Source organism: Pollachius pollachius (assembly GCF_949987615.1).
Source record: "Pollachius pollachius genome assembly, chromosome: 3".
NCBI lineage: Eukaryota > Metazoa > Chordata > Actinopteri > Gadiformes > Gadidae > Pollachius > Pollachius pollachius.
In genome coordinates, this window is record NC_136936.1 from 1,516,979 (window position 1) to 1,531,241 (window position 14,263).

The 14,263-nt window shown below is 51.0% G+C and overlaps 1 protein-coding gene across 2 annotated transcripts; it reads left to right on the top strand.

Moving 5' to 3' along the window:
• Positions 1 to 948: 948 nt before the first annotated feature.
• Positions 949 to 9,141, top strand: LOC307073957 (nesprin-2). Of its 2 annotated transcripts, none has more exons than XM_079733922.1 (12): positions 949 to 1,115; positions 3,294 to 3,411; positions 3,687 to 3,837; positions 3,941 to 4,123; positions 4,399 to 4,533; positions 5,284 to 5,478; positions 6,082 to 6,328; positions 6,420 to 6,554; positions 6,788 to 6,888; positions 7,308 to 7,580; positions 7,661 to 7,722; positions 7,871 to 9,141. In XM_079733922.1, exons 2-12 carry the CDS (start codon positions 3,302 to 3,304, stop codon positions 8,052 to 8,054), a joined length of 1,776 nt encoding a protein of 591 aa, XP_079590048.1. In that variant the 5' UTR covers positions 949 to 1,115; positions 3,294 to 3,301; the 3' UTR covers positions 8,055 to 9,141. The 2 variants fall into 2 exon arrangements, with proteins under 2 accessions (XP_079590048.1, XP_079590049.1); XM_079733923.1 differs by having other exon boundaries at positions 3,298 to 3,411.
• Positions 9,142 to 14,263: the final 5,122 nt, after the last annotated feature.

A 14,263-nucleotide genomic window follows, 5' to 3' on the forward strand; every position in this document is an offset into this window, starting at 1 on the left:
TACCATCGGTTGAATGTGATAAACTCGGTGACGTCATCACACAAGCATGAGTACAATACAGAATGCTTTAAAATAAATATAATGATAACCTTCAGAGTAATGCATTGATATTTGAAGTCTTCTAACTGAGTAGGGGAAGGAAATGGTAACCCCTGAATAAACCATGTGACTCAGAGAACCAGATCCAACATGGCCGCTGCCGTCCTCCATCTTTGAGCCTCTCACCTCACATCAAGGGGGTGGGGGGAGGGCGAGTATATTACATGGCCTAATTTACATGTATTCAAATGAGCAAGACAATACAAGGATATGCACAGTATGATGACACAAACACACACACACACATTAAACGCATTGTGTTGTTGGTTTTGTGTGCATGTGTATATATGTGTCTGTGTGTATGTGTTAATGTGAGTGAGTGTGGGTGTGTGTTGGTGTGTGTGTGAATGAGTGTACGTGTGTGAGTGTCTCCTGTCTCCTCAGTAACAATCATCTGGATCTATTTATATTTAACAGTTTATAGTTTTATTTTATAGTTCAGCAATACAGCAACGGGCTCAAAGCACGAACAAGAGGTGTGTATGTGTTTGTGTGTGTGTGGGGGGGGGCTGTTTGTGTGTGTGTGTGTGGTGTGTTTGTGTGTGTCTGTGTGTGTGTCTGTTTGTTTATTGGACCTTTGAACCCGTGGAGTTTTTTCATGGTTGTGTGTGCATGTGTGCTTGTGTATGTGTGTGCGTGTGTGTGCGTGTGTGTCATTTTAATCAGCAGATGAAATCCTGGAGCCCGAGGATACGTAAAGAGCCACGTGACCACTAACCTATATACTCTGCAAGGAGAACGGAAACATGAGCGCTCTCTCTTTCTCTCCGCGCGAACACAGAGCGCCTGTTCGCAGGTGAAGGGGCGTGGCGTCAGAAGGGGCGTGGCCTCACCGCACCTTCACTCGCGTTACCTGTTACCTCGGGAACTCGATGGAGATTTCTCATGAGACAGTATGTTGAACTCAGACCGAGGGGTCGGGGGTGATGTGAGGTAGACCCAGCTGTTATCTACCAGAGAGACCGGGCTTTACGGCCGGTGACCGGCGATCTGCCGGGGAACGCGACGACCTCCGGGTGAGTAGTGAACTTTATTCCCGCTGTTGCTCTGCTTCCGCTCCCTGCTCAGACTGTCGGGCGTCGGTCCTTCGATCCGGTTCAACACGGGGTCGGTTTAAAACCGCTCGGCTCTGAGCTGACCGCAGACCCCCCTGTCCCGGTGGAGAGACGGGGGACGAGGTTCTCATTCAGGTCCGAATACTTTTAGCCCAACCGGTTTTTCTCCGCCTGGGTGCGCGTGAACGGAAGCGTGTGCGTGTTTTGACGTCAGGTGTAGCGTGTCTTCCCTCGGGCTATGAGTTTAGATCTCTCTCTCTCTCTCTCTCTGTCTCTTTTTCTCTTCTGTGTGTGTGTGTGTGTGTGTGTGTGACTTCATGAAAAACTACTCCACCACACATGATGCAGTGGGACAGCTGTCTGTCTCTCTGCATCACAATGCAGATAAAGACGTTTAGATCAACTAATCCAACATGAAGGTTCACTAAAACACAAACCACTGGTCTGAAGAGAGAGCGAGAGAGGGCGGGCGATAGCCTAAAGGAATACACCTGTTACTGTACTCTGTCCTGGGAGAGGCAGAGGAGTTGAGTTACACTGAATATCAGACTCATCACCTACAGACTATGGAGGTGATGAGTAGAGTTACAGTATACCAAGCAAAGCAAAGGTCGATCAGCGAAGTCACAACTTTTCTCTGTTTTGTGACCTCAGTGGTCCCTACCGATGTCAGGATCGCAGAGTCGCTCACCAGCTTCCGCAAAAGACTCAAAACTCACCTGTTCAGAGTTCACCTCGACTCTGCATAGAAACCAATGCACAGCCACCATTGAATGTTGTACGTCCTGGCACTTGTACATTGCACTTATTCAATGTACTTAATTGTGTAGCATCTACAGTAGCTGCTATCATTGCTTTACACGGGGAATGGGTTAGCCTAGCGATTGTAATACTTGGTTCTATGAACATCTTTACTGTACCAACAGCGATATATTGTTTCACTTCTTATGACAAATGTACTTATTGTAACAAATGCACTTATTGTAAGTCGCTTTGGATAAAAGCGTCTGCTAAATGCCCTAAATGTTAATGTATACCACACATACCAATATATAGTTACACACACACACACACACACACTCACACACACCCTCACCCAGTATACTACACACACACCAATGTATAGTTACACACACACACACACATACACACACACACACACTCTCACCATATACTCACCCAGTATACCACACGCAACCATGTATTGATACAAACACACACCCTAACCATTTTTTGACACAAACATACACACAACGCCTAACACCTAGTATACCACACACACCCTGACCATGTGTAGATACAGACACACACCCCAACCTGGATAGATGCCCTCCCCCACCCTGACATCTGCCTCATACGAACCCTGATACATAAAAATTGAACTATCACGATGAACGTCCCTTAAACCTGTACAGCCTATCAGGAAGTGAGAATAACAGGAAAATGGAAGTGTGTGTGTGTGTGTGTGTGTGTGTGTGTGTGTGTGTGTGTGTGTGTGTGTGTGTGTGTGTGTCTGTCTGTGTGTGTGTGTGTGTGTGCGTGCTACCATCAGAGAGCAGTCCAGTTCTACTCGACCAGCAACCGTAACCATGGGAACACAACATCAACAGTGGACAAATAGACGTGGTTCGCAATAATGTACGCACACAAATATCGATCATTATGGTCTGTCGCCGTTTGAACCTGGGAGGGGTCAACTCGGGGTCACATGACACCTGCTGCACACTGAAGGACTCCATTCTACCCTGACCCTAACCCCGATGTCAAAGGTCATCTTAACCTGGGGTCAGTTCTGGGACACACACACACACACACGCACACGCACACGCACACGCACGCACGCAAAGCGGGTCATGTTTACATTGGATGAGGATGTTTCAGTGGTTAATCCACATCAGTGTTTCTTTAGGGGGTCATGAGGTCATCTCGTCTCCATCAGGTGTGTTTCACATTTGGCTCTGTTGGTTTTATTGGATAAATAATACGATTATACCGGCTTATGAGATCACTTCTGATCGGAGGTTATTTTCTCTCTCTCTAATCGACCCATCAGCATTTGAGAGGCACTCAAATAACTCCTGACTTCTACCCAACGTGCGTGTGTGCGTGTGTGTGTGTGTGTGTGTGTGTGCGTGCTAGGAAGAGAGATGTCTGACCAGGAAGAAGGCGGATCACAAGAGCTTGGGGATCGCTCTGATTGGCTAGTTTCCCTCACTGAGGAGGAGGCCATCAGCGAAGATGGAGGCCTGACTCTGCAGTGAGTCTCCATGGGAGTCACCTCTGACCTCTGTCACCCCGGACCTCCGTGACCTCTGACTTCTGTCACCCCTGACCTCCGTCAGCCCTGACCTCTGTCACCCCTGACCTCTGACCTCCGTGACCCCTGACCTCCTTCGTCCCTGACCTCTGTCACCTCTTACCCCTGACCTCCATGACCTCTGACCTCTGTCACCACTGACCTCCGTCAGCCCTGACCTCCGTCACCTCTGACCCCTGACCTCCGTGAACTCTGACCTCGGTCTCTCCCTATAGGCTGGACCGACGCTGGGTCGCCTGGCATCACTTCATGAAGGAACACGCCCACCTGGACGCCTGGCTGCGATTGGCCGAGCAGGCGGCCGGAACCTGCAGCTCCGCACATGTGACCTACGACACGGCCAAGGATAGGCTGAGGACGGTGGAGGTGTGTGTGTGTGTGTGTGTGTGTTGTATTTTGTGAGTGTGTGTGTGTGGTAATATGTGTGTGTGTGTGTTATATTTTGTGTGTGTGTGTGTGTGTCTCTCAGAGGCTGCAGTATGAAGCTCGTCTCAGACTGGTTGACCTGGACGTCCTGACCAATCAGAGCCGGGGTCTGGTCCACGAGTTCCATGGCGCCGTACAGTCCCGCCTCCTGGGGATGACCCGGGACTCCGCCCGCCGCTGGGACGCCCTGGCTGCCGCCCTGCAGGGCCACGCCCGTGGGCTGCAGGTACGAGCTCCTCTGACTGCTGGCTCTCAACCTGCGGCCCCTGAGCCGCTAGGGGCCCGGGTTCTCAACCTGCGGCCCCAGAGGCGCTGGGGGCCGCCTCATCTGAAATTGGGGTCATGGCAGATTGCAGACGAGGATTCTCGATTCTAATCTAAATATAGTTTAAATTATTTCAGAGAAGTGAAATCATGTCGGGAACACGATGACCTTCGCCGTCAGTAGTACTCCTGGCACCCCAGAGTTAACGGGTCGTTATCCGTGTTGTTCTGTGGCAGAGTGTTGTGTCCGAGAGGGAGGAGTTTGAGGCGGAGGGGGCGGAGCTAGGCCTGTGGTTGGCTGACGTGGACGCCCGTCTGTCTGAGCTCGACCACCAGACAGGAAACAGCAGCAGCAAGATGAAGGAACTGCAGGTGAGATGAGGACTCAGGAGTGTTTAAAGGGTCATGTGATTCAGCTCGCCTGGCGACACAACTGTACTTACGTTGTAGCGAACCCCAGCCGGACAATGGTGAAGCTCACAGATGTTTCAGAAGCCTTTATTTACGTTCAGCCGTCAGCCTTATTTTGAGCATAAATATTCCTTTCTTCACATCTTTCTTCATAAACACCGTAAGAGCTACAGGACAGATAAATAACATTAATTAGCTCTTACACATATACAACTATCGCCATGAAGATAACATTTGCACGGCTGTACAGCAACAACACATTTAAACACATTTTAAGTAATATAAAGTCTTGAACAAATTAAACACACAATACCTTGTTCCCATTCCAGCTAGGCACTTATTAATTACTACAAATTGTTATGCAGAGCAACCGTGTGTAGCCTGAATTCCTTCCGTAATTACACGTAATAACCTTTCCGTGCGATCTCCTTCAAGTCAAGTTACCTACTGTAGATTCAAACTTCCTGCGTCAAAATAAAAGACCCATGACGGCAAAATACACTATCAAAATTAAAGCATGGAGAAAGTGGTTATTTTAACAGACCTTCATAAGAATTATTTACATACGTCACCATGGAAACAACATGGCTGTTATTCAGGAAGGTGTGTGTGTGTGTGTGTGTGTGTGTGTGTGTGTGTGTGTGTGTGTGTGTGTGTGTGTGTGTGTGTGTGTGTGTGTGTGTGTGTGTGTGTGTGTGTGTGTGTGTGCAGTCGTTCCAGGCGTGTGTGTGCGTGAGCACCAAGCGTGTCGGCGTGCTGCTGGACCGTGGGGAGACCATGATGCAACGCTGCGCGCCCGGCGACGCCCAGGAAGTAGAATCCTCTCTGCTCCGCCTCCTGCAGCGCCTCAACCGCACCTATGGCCGAATCACCTCCACCCACAGCCGGCTGCTCAGCATGAGACTGGTACCTGTCTGTCTCTCTGACCGACCTGTCTGTCTCTTTAACCTACAACCGCATCACCTCCACCCACAGCCGGCGTCTCAGCATGAGACTGGTACCTGTCTGTCTCTCTGACCGGCCTGTCTGTCTCTCTAACCTGTCTGTCTGTCTCTCTAACTGACCTGTCTGTCACTCTAACCTACCTGTCTGTTTCTCTGACCCACCTGTCTCTCTGACCAACCTGTCTTTCTCTCTAACGACCTGTCTGTCTCTCTAACCAACCTGTCTACCTGTCTCTCTAACCTGTCTGTCTGTCTCTCTAACCAAACTGTCTGCCTCTCTAACCAACCTGTCTGTCTCTCTGACCAATCTCTCTCTTTAACCGACCTGTCTGTCTCCTAACTGACCTGTCTGTCTCTCTAACCGACCTGTCTGTATCTCTAACCAACTAACCTGTCTGTATCTCTAACCGACCCGTCTGTCCCTCTAACCGACCCGTCTGTCTCTCTAACTGACCTGTCTGTCTCTGTAACCGACCTGTCTGTCTCTCTAACCGGCCTGTCTCCCTAACCTGTCTGTCTGTCTTTCTAACCGGCCTGTCTCTCTAACCTGTCTGTCTGTGTGCAGGTGTTTGAGGACGACTGCCTCCTGTCTCCCTCTCCGGACTCAGGCTGTCCTTCTGAGTCTCTGCTGGAGGAGGAGGGAGCACTTGATACACCCCGCCTGAACCTCCCTACCTCCCCCCTCCACCCCCTCCCTGCCTCCCCCCTCCACCCCCTCCCTACCTCCACCCTCCCCACCTCCCCCCTCCACCCTCTCCCCACCTCCTCTCTCCACCCCCTCCTTACCTCCACCCTCCTGTCTCCTGAGCTCGGTAGGTGTCGGTCTGGAGCACGAAGCATCAAGCGCTCCCAAACTTCTCCTTCATGGGAGTCGATTCTCATTCTTCTCTCAACCAATCACAGAGCTCGAACACAACGTCACTTCCTGCAGGGAGCCTACCCATGAGCACCTGGGGCTGGAGTGGGACCCCTCAGTGGACATCGGCCCCTCCGTAACCCACGGGAACGAAGACTCCTCCTACTTCAGCTTCAAGACAGGTGGGCGGCCCCACCTCCCCGGTGTGTGTGTGTGTGTGTGTGTGTGTGTGTGTGTGTGTGTGTGTGTGTGTGTGTGTGTGTGTGCTACAGAGTCACTGATGTCGGTGGCTATTGTGTACTTTTTGCATACTATTCATTTGAAATAAACTTTTAAAGCCTCTTAAGATATTGTAAATGTATTTTTTAAGTGTGTGTGTGTGTGTGTGTGTGTGTGTGTGTGTGTGTGTGTGTAGGAGTGTGTCCTAGGCTCGTGTCTCCCTCCACGTGGGAGAGCCAATGGCCCCGCCCCCGGTCTGATGTCTTCGATGACATCACCAACCAGGAAGTGGACTCTGTGAGTTCTGAAATTTTGTTTTCACACACACACACACACACACACACACACACACACACACACACACACACACACACACACACACACACACACACACACACACACACACACACACACACACTCACACTCTTTGTGTTCAGATGCATTAGAGTTAATCTTGTGGTAGAGGGAGGGAGAGCATGGGGGGGAAGGGAGGAGTTGAACTTCAGTTGAACTTCTCTCTCTCTCTCTCGCTCTCTCTCTCTGTCTCTCTGTGTCTCTCTCTCTCTCTCTCTCTCTCTCTCTCTCTCTCTCTCTCTCTCTCTCTCTCTCTCTCTCTCTCTCTCTCAGACCCCGTTCTGAGCACTGTTGTTGATGATGAAGAACATCATGTGCTGATTGCTTTGGTCTGGGGAGGCTAACCTTGTTTTCCTCCTCAGATACCCGACCGACAGGTCTATGAGCCAAACAGCTTCAGCGGTGGCCGGGTGAGGGCGTGGCTCGGGTTCCAGAGCTCCACCCCCTCACGGAGGACTTCCTGTTCCAGAGGCGTCCAGACCGACGGCCAGTCACTTTCCTGTCTCCATGACAACCGCTCCCCGCGTGACGACGCTCTCCCTTCTGGCCCCGCCCACCGGCGTGCCCTCAGATCACCTGACCCCAGGCTGCCCCAAAGGGATTGGATGATGTACAGCTGTCAATCAAGCAACAAGGTGAGTTTGGGATTAACATGAGTAGCGAGAGAGGCGATGAGGTCATCACTGTAATGTGTGTGTGTGTGTGTGTGTTTCAGTCCAAAGAAGACCCAATGTCTTCTGATAACACCCAGGATAGTACAACACATACTCCTCAGAGGTGAGCTCACCCACTCACTCAGTCACTCAGTCACTCACTCACTCACTCACTCACTCACTCACTCACTCACTCACTCACTCACTTACTCACTCACTCAAACACAAACAAACACTCGCTAAAGGCTTCTCGTGCTCCTCCACAATAAAAGCTCCAGGCCCCGGGGCCTCTCCTCTCTCGGCGGCCCGCCCTTCCTCTACCTGCTCCTGGCCGTGGCTCTAACTCTACTGGCCTGTCTGCTCTGGGGCCTCCTGGAGACCCCATGTCACCGTGGCAACAGCTTCCCGCCAGGCAGGCTGGCACTGACGTACGTCAACGGACCGCCGCCCACCTAGCGGAGACGACCAACCAGGCGCCCCGGCACATCTGGGCGAAGAGCTGTCCCACCAATCAGATGCCCCCCTCACATCCTCACTGTCTGTTGGTCTTGGAGTCTGTCTGTCTGAACTGTCTGTTGGTGTAGGGGTGTCTGTGTGTCTGAACTGTCTGTTGGTGTAGGGGTGTCTGTGGGTCTGAACTGTCTGTTGGTGTAGGGGTGTCTGTGTGTCTGAACTGTCTGTTGGTGTAGGGGTGTCTGTGTGTCTGAACTGTCTGTTGGTGTAGGGGTGTCTGTGTGTCTGAACTGTCTGTTGGTGTAGGGGTGTCTGTGGGTCTGAACTGTCTGTTGGTGTAGGGGTGTCTGTGTGTCTGAACTGTCTGTTGGTGTAGGGGTGTCTGTGTGTCTGAACTGTCTGTTGGTGTAGGGGTGTCTGTGTGTCTGAACTGTCTGTTGGTGTAGGGGTGTCTGTGTGTCTGAACTGTCTGTTGGTGTAGGGGTGTCTGTGTGTCTGAACTGTCTGTTGGTGTAGGGGTGTCTGTGTGTCTGAACTGTCTGTTGGTGTAGGGGTGTCTGTGGGTCTAAAGCGTCCATCTGTCCACTAGAGGTGTGCGTCTCCTCAGGCCTGCTGAACTATCATCTAGTCATGTCCTCTCTGTAATCCGCACGTAATCCCAGGGATTAGCAGTGTGTGAAATACCATATGTTGTCTGTCTTCATCCAACACCTCCACCAATCAGCACAGCAGGGGGCATCTGAGGACCTGGGAGAGGCCAGCGGCAGAGAGAGGCGCTGCTGTTCATAAACCTGCCATATTTCACAATCTATAATCCATTACCTCTTATATTTTCTACGGTGGTTTCGAAAAAAAAAGGGTATTTTTTGATACTGTATTCAATATTTAATATTAATAGTTAATAATATCTATAACTGACCTATTAAGGCCGGAGGTTCACCTTCAAAGGTCCTCTGTTAGTTAATCTGTAACGGGCGGCGAATAGTGAGCGAGTTAAAGTGACACTCACCTGCTGACCTGGGATCTGTGGGTGTGTGTGTGTGTGTGTGTGTGTGTGTGTGTGTGTGTGTCCTAACGGAGTCACTGATGTCGGTGGGTATTGTGTACTTTTTGTATACTTACAAAAATGTAATGTTTAAAGACATACTTTTCAGTTGAAATAAACTTTTGCAACCAATAATTTGAAGCATTTTAATATATTGTAAATGTAGTTTTGCTGTTAGGATATATTTGTGAAGCAATACAATTTGGGACGGTTTAAAACTGATCTCTCTCGCTCTGTCTCTCTCTCTCTCGTTTCTAAGTGGCTGGATTGTTCTCTCTAAATGAGGATGTTATGTAGCGCAGTCAGATGTGTGGGTGCGTGTTAGAGGCGTGTAGATTGCGTGTTGGTGTGCGTGCGTGTTGGGGTGTGTGTGGGTGTGCGTGTTGGGGTGTGTGTGGGTGGCGTGCCGATCAGGGCGGCGGTCTCGTCTGGCATGAGAAGCGGACTTGGAAGTTCAGGCGTCCTGAATGAGGACGATTGTTTGACACAAGGAAAACGTCAGAGAGGAAAACCTGGAAAATCAAATTAGACGAGCAAGAATCAGAGGAATTCAGAGCGGGAAGTCTGGAAGGATTCTCTCAGAGGGAGGGGAGGGAGGGAGGGAGGGGAGGGAGGGAATGGGAGGGGAGGTACAGCTAGGTGGAGAGCCAGAGAGAGGACGGAGACACAGAACCACCTGACGGAGTCTGAGGTGGCCTACTTCTCTGTCGGCTCCGCCCCATGTGACCCAGAAGTGGTTTAGTGGTGTGTGTGTGTGAACGGGTCCTATCTGGTTCCAGATCTGGTTCCTGATCTGGTTCCTGATCTGGATCCTGGACCGCTGGGTCTACCAGAGCCTGGGCCGTCATCAGATCTAGAGCGTCACTTTGGTCTAATCAGATAAACGTCATGTCCTCATTGGTCATAAACCCCTGGTCTGGTCCCGGGGGGGTCTGGGGTCAGTACAGGGGGACGGCCCCTCAGATCACAGCTCTGTGGTCCTCATATCAAACACCACTGATGCAACGATAGAGCCAGAGGTTAGCTCTGGGGGTCCTGATCCATGATGCAACGATAGACCCAGAGGTTAGCTCTGGGGGTCCTGATCCATGATGTAACGATAGACCCAGAGGTTAGCTCTGGGGGTCCTGATCCATGATGTAACGATAGACCCAGAGGTTAGCTCTGGGGGTCCTGATCCATGATGTAACGATAGACCCAGAGGTTAGCTCTGGGGGTCCTGATACACTGAACTCCCCTCAGGGGACGCCCCACAGAGCGCCCCCCGGTGGTATGGTAGTATCTCCTATTAACTGGACTCTCGCTCTCAGCTAGTCTGTCAGACGGATGCACTAACCGGATCCCTGGGGCGCTGTGGGTAAACAGAGCTTACTATGGTCTGTCGGTCGCTGGACGACCCGCCAGGGAATCCATCTTTGTGTGTGTGACACAGACAGGCTGCTTTCCAGAGACAGACAGACAGGAGGACATTAGGAGAGGCAGACTGAGAGATAGACAGGTGGATGGATGGAGCTCATTTAGACAAACGTGTGTTCTCTATTTCATCTCGTTCTCCTCCTTCCTCCCTTTCTCCCTCCTCTAAGCCCCGCCTCTAGAACCCTACACACACACACCCACATGGCTCAGCCAATCAGGAGAGAGTGGAGGAGGAAACAACATCTACATGACAGGACTAGAGCAAGCACCACCCCCACCTCCCCCTGGGCTCCTCCTCCAACTCCTCCTCCACCCCCACCTCCCCCTGGGCTCCTCCTCCACCTGGGCTCCTCCTCCTCCACCCCCACCTCCCCCTGGGCTCCTCCTAAAACTCCCCCTGGGCTCCTCCCCCACCTCCCCCTGGGCTCCTCCTCCTCCACCTGGGCTCCTCCTCCTCCTCCTCCTCCTCCTCCTCCTCCTCTCCCTGGGCTCCTCCTCCTCCCCCTGGGCTCCTCCCCCACCTCCTCCTCCACCCCCACCTCCCCCTGGGCTCCTCCTCCTCCTCCTCCTCCTCCTCCTCCTCCTCCCACTGATCCCTCAGCACCAGGGTGCAGGCCCCCCACCCCCCCCCTCCCCGGTGAGGGGGGGGAACCAGACTCCCTCCACATCATCCCTCCATCATCCATCATCCCTCCATCATCCATCATCCATCATCCCTCCATCATCCCTCCATCCTCCCTCCATCATCCCTCCACCATCCCTCCATCATCCCTCCATCATCCATCATCCCTCCATCATCCCTCCATCCTCCCTCCATCATCCCTCCATCATCCCTCCATCATCCATCATCCATCCATCATCGCTCCATCATCCATCCTCCCTCCATCATCCATCATCCCTCCATCATCCATCATCCCTCCATCATCCATCATCCCTCCATCATCCCTCCATCATCCCTCCATCATCCATCATCCATCCATCATCGCTCCATCATCCATCATCCATCCATCATCCCTCCATCATCCATCCATCCATCATCCCTCCATCATCCCTCCATCATCCCTCCATCATCCATCTTGTTTTCCAGGAGGGGAGGGGCTTGAGATCACCTGGTAGATCATCTTTCAGATTCCTATTGGCTAAGGGTTGACATGGCAACAACACTGATGGAGACAGTTTACTCACTTACTTAAGGAGATTAGAGAGAGGGAGGGAGAGAGATTATAGTTACTAGTGAGGGTCTCTCCACAGAGAAAGAGAGAGAGAGTGGTATAATACTAAGTGTCTCTTTATCGCACTGAGTTTCTGCTGTTATCAAAGTGATAACTGTTATTTCTCTCTGACTGAGATTCAGACAAAAACTGACGGATGGACGGACACAGAAGGAGGTGGAGGGTGGAGTGGGAGGAGGGAGGAGGAGAAAGGAGAGGAGGGAGGAGGGAGGAGAGGAGGAGAGAGGAGAAGAGCAGAGGAAAGATGAGGAGGGGGGAGAGGAGGAGGGAGGAGAGGAGGGAGGAGAAAGGGAAGAAGAGAGTTTTCAGAGAGTCTAGAAACCTAATTACACAGATTAATGTGCCGTGGAGAGAGACTATTAAACTCCATAAACTAAATTCCTTTTCAGATTTTCTCTCTCTCTCTCTCTCTCTCTCTCTCTCTCTCTCTCTTTCGCTCTCTTTGTCTCTCACTCTCTCTCTGTCTCTCTCTTCCCCAAGTTTTTCGCACAAACTGTTATTACCTCACCTCCTCTATCTGTGTGTGTGTGTGTGTGTGTGTGTGTGTGTGTGTGTGTGTGTGTGTGTGTGTGTGTGTGACGAGCCATTCATGGGAACTAAGACCCCCGCAAAACAAAAAAGTATGACTCATCGCACACACACACACACACACACACACACACACACACACACACACCCTGGGTCTTGCCCCAGCCCTAGATTTGCTGAATAGATGTCTTGTCACAAATATTTGGGGGCAGTTTAAAGGGACAATGAATAGAGGAGCCCCTCCCTGCCCTCCCCTCCTCCTCCTGTCTCTTCCTCTCACCCTTCTCTCTCATCTCCCCCTCTTTCTCCCATTCCTAGTGAAACACACACACCCTTACTTACACACACACACACACACACACACACACACACACAGTTTCACACCCAATCATTCTCAATAATTCTGTTCTTTTCCACCATTCATCCATTTTAACCACACCTCCTTCCTCCCCGCCAACACTCCCTCTCTCGCTCTCTCTCCCTCCCTCTCTCTCTCCCTCTCCCTCTCTCGCTCTCTCTCCCTCCCTCTCCCTCTCTCCCTCCCTCTCCCTCTCTCTCTCTCTCCCTCCCTCTCCCTCTCTCTCTCTCTCTCTCCTCTCTCTCTATAACTCTCCAAGTCTCTCTATCAGTTATAGCACCAGTCAACTTTGATTAGATATTGACGCTAATCCGTGCTAATTCCCTTGCTAAGTAGCACTCCTCTCAGCCAATCAGAGAGCCTTTTACTCCCAGACCTGCTCAAACTGGGCACCGGATTGGTCGAGACCTCAGTGTGTCACACGTGACGCACGTCTTACAGAGAAATAAGACGTGCACGAGGACACGGGATGGGCGAGCAAGAAATTAATTTGACAGATTGTATTATAGGCTTGACACACATAACCACACACTGCCACTCGGATGTGTGTGTTCACACTGCACTAAACCATCAAACCAGGTTCACACCAGACTGTGTGTTCACACCACACTGAACCATCAAACCAGGTTCACACCAGAGTGTGTGTTCACACTGCACTAAACCATCAAACCAGGTTCACACCAGAGTGTGTGTTCACAATACACTGAACCATCAAACCAGGTTCACACCAGAGTGTGTGTTCACACTACACTGAACCATCAAACCAGGTGCACACCAGAGTGTGTGTTCACACTACACTGAACCATCAAACCAGGTTCACACCAGAGTGTGTGTTCACACTGCACTGAACCATCAAACCAGACTGAGGCTCCGTCCACACGGAGCTGAAACGGGCGAAAACGATCCGGTTTCGTTTTGTGCGGTTCAGGAATATCTCCGTAAAGACGGAGTCATTGCGAAACCGCATCGAGTTGTAAAACGCTGTAGTCAATATTCAAGGCGCTGGTTCTCCACAGAAAAAAGTGGAGCGCATCAAGCCTGCGCACTGTATACAAACATACGGTCACAAGGAGATTCAACCATTTAAATTGAGCAGAAATACTTTTTAATGTACACTTAGTAATTACATTTGTCAAGGGGCTTTATTTAAAGATACAAAAAGAATACAAATAAAATAAATAAAAAATTCAAGGCAACTCTGACGTCCCCCAGCTGGTGGGGGGCTAATGATGATGCTAATGACATCATCGTTTGCGTTTCAGGCGTCCACAACGATCCTAACAGGAAACCGCATAGGTCCGGATAGATCTGAAACCACCTCCGAGGGTGGTTTAAGAAATGTGCGGTTTCGGGCACCGGATTCACCAGCTCCGTCCGGACGGTCGGCCGGAACACAAAAGACTTATTCGGTTTCACCAAAAAAATCGGCTTCGTGTGGACGGGGCCTGAAGCCCCTTCAACAGGAGGAGTGATGGAGGAGCTGAAGGAGGAGGGATGGAGGAGGAGCTGATCAGGATGTGAACAAACACAACCAACACAACACACAACACCAAGGTGAACACAACACAACACAACACTCCTAGCAGACCGCCTGAACCATCATGGTTACAGTCAGCAGTCTTTAACTAACCCC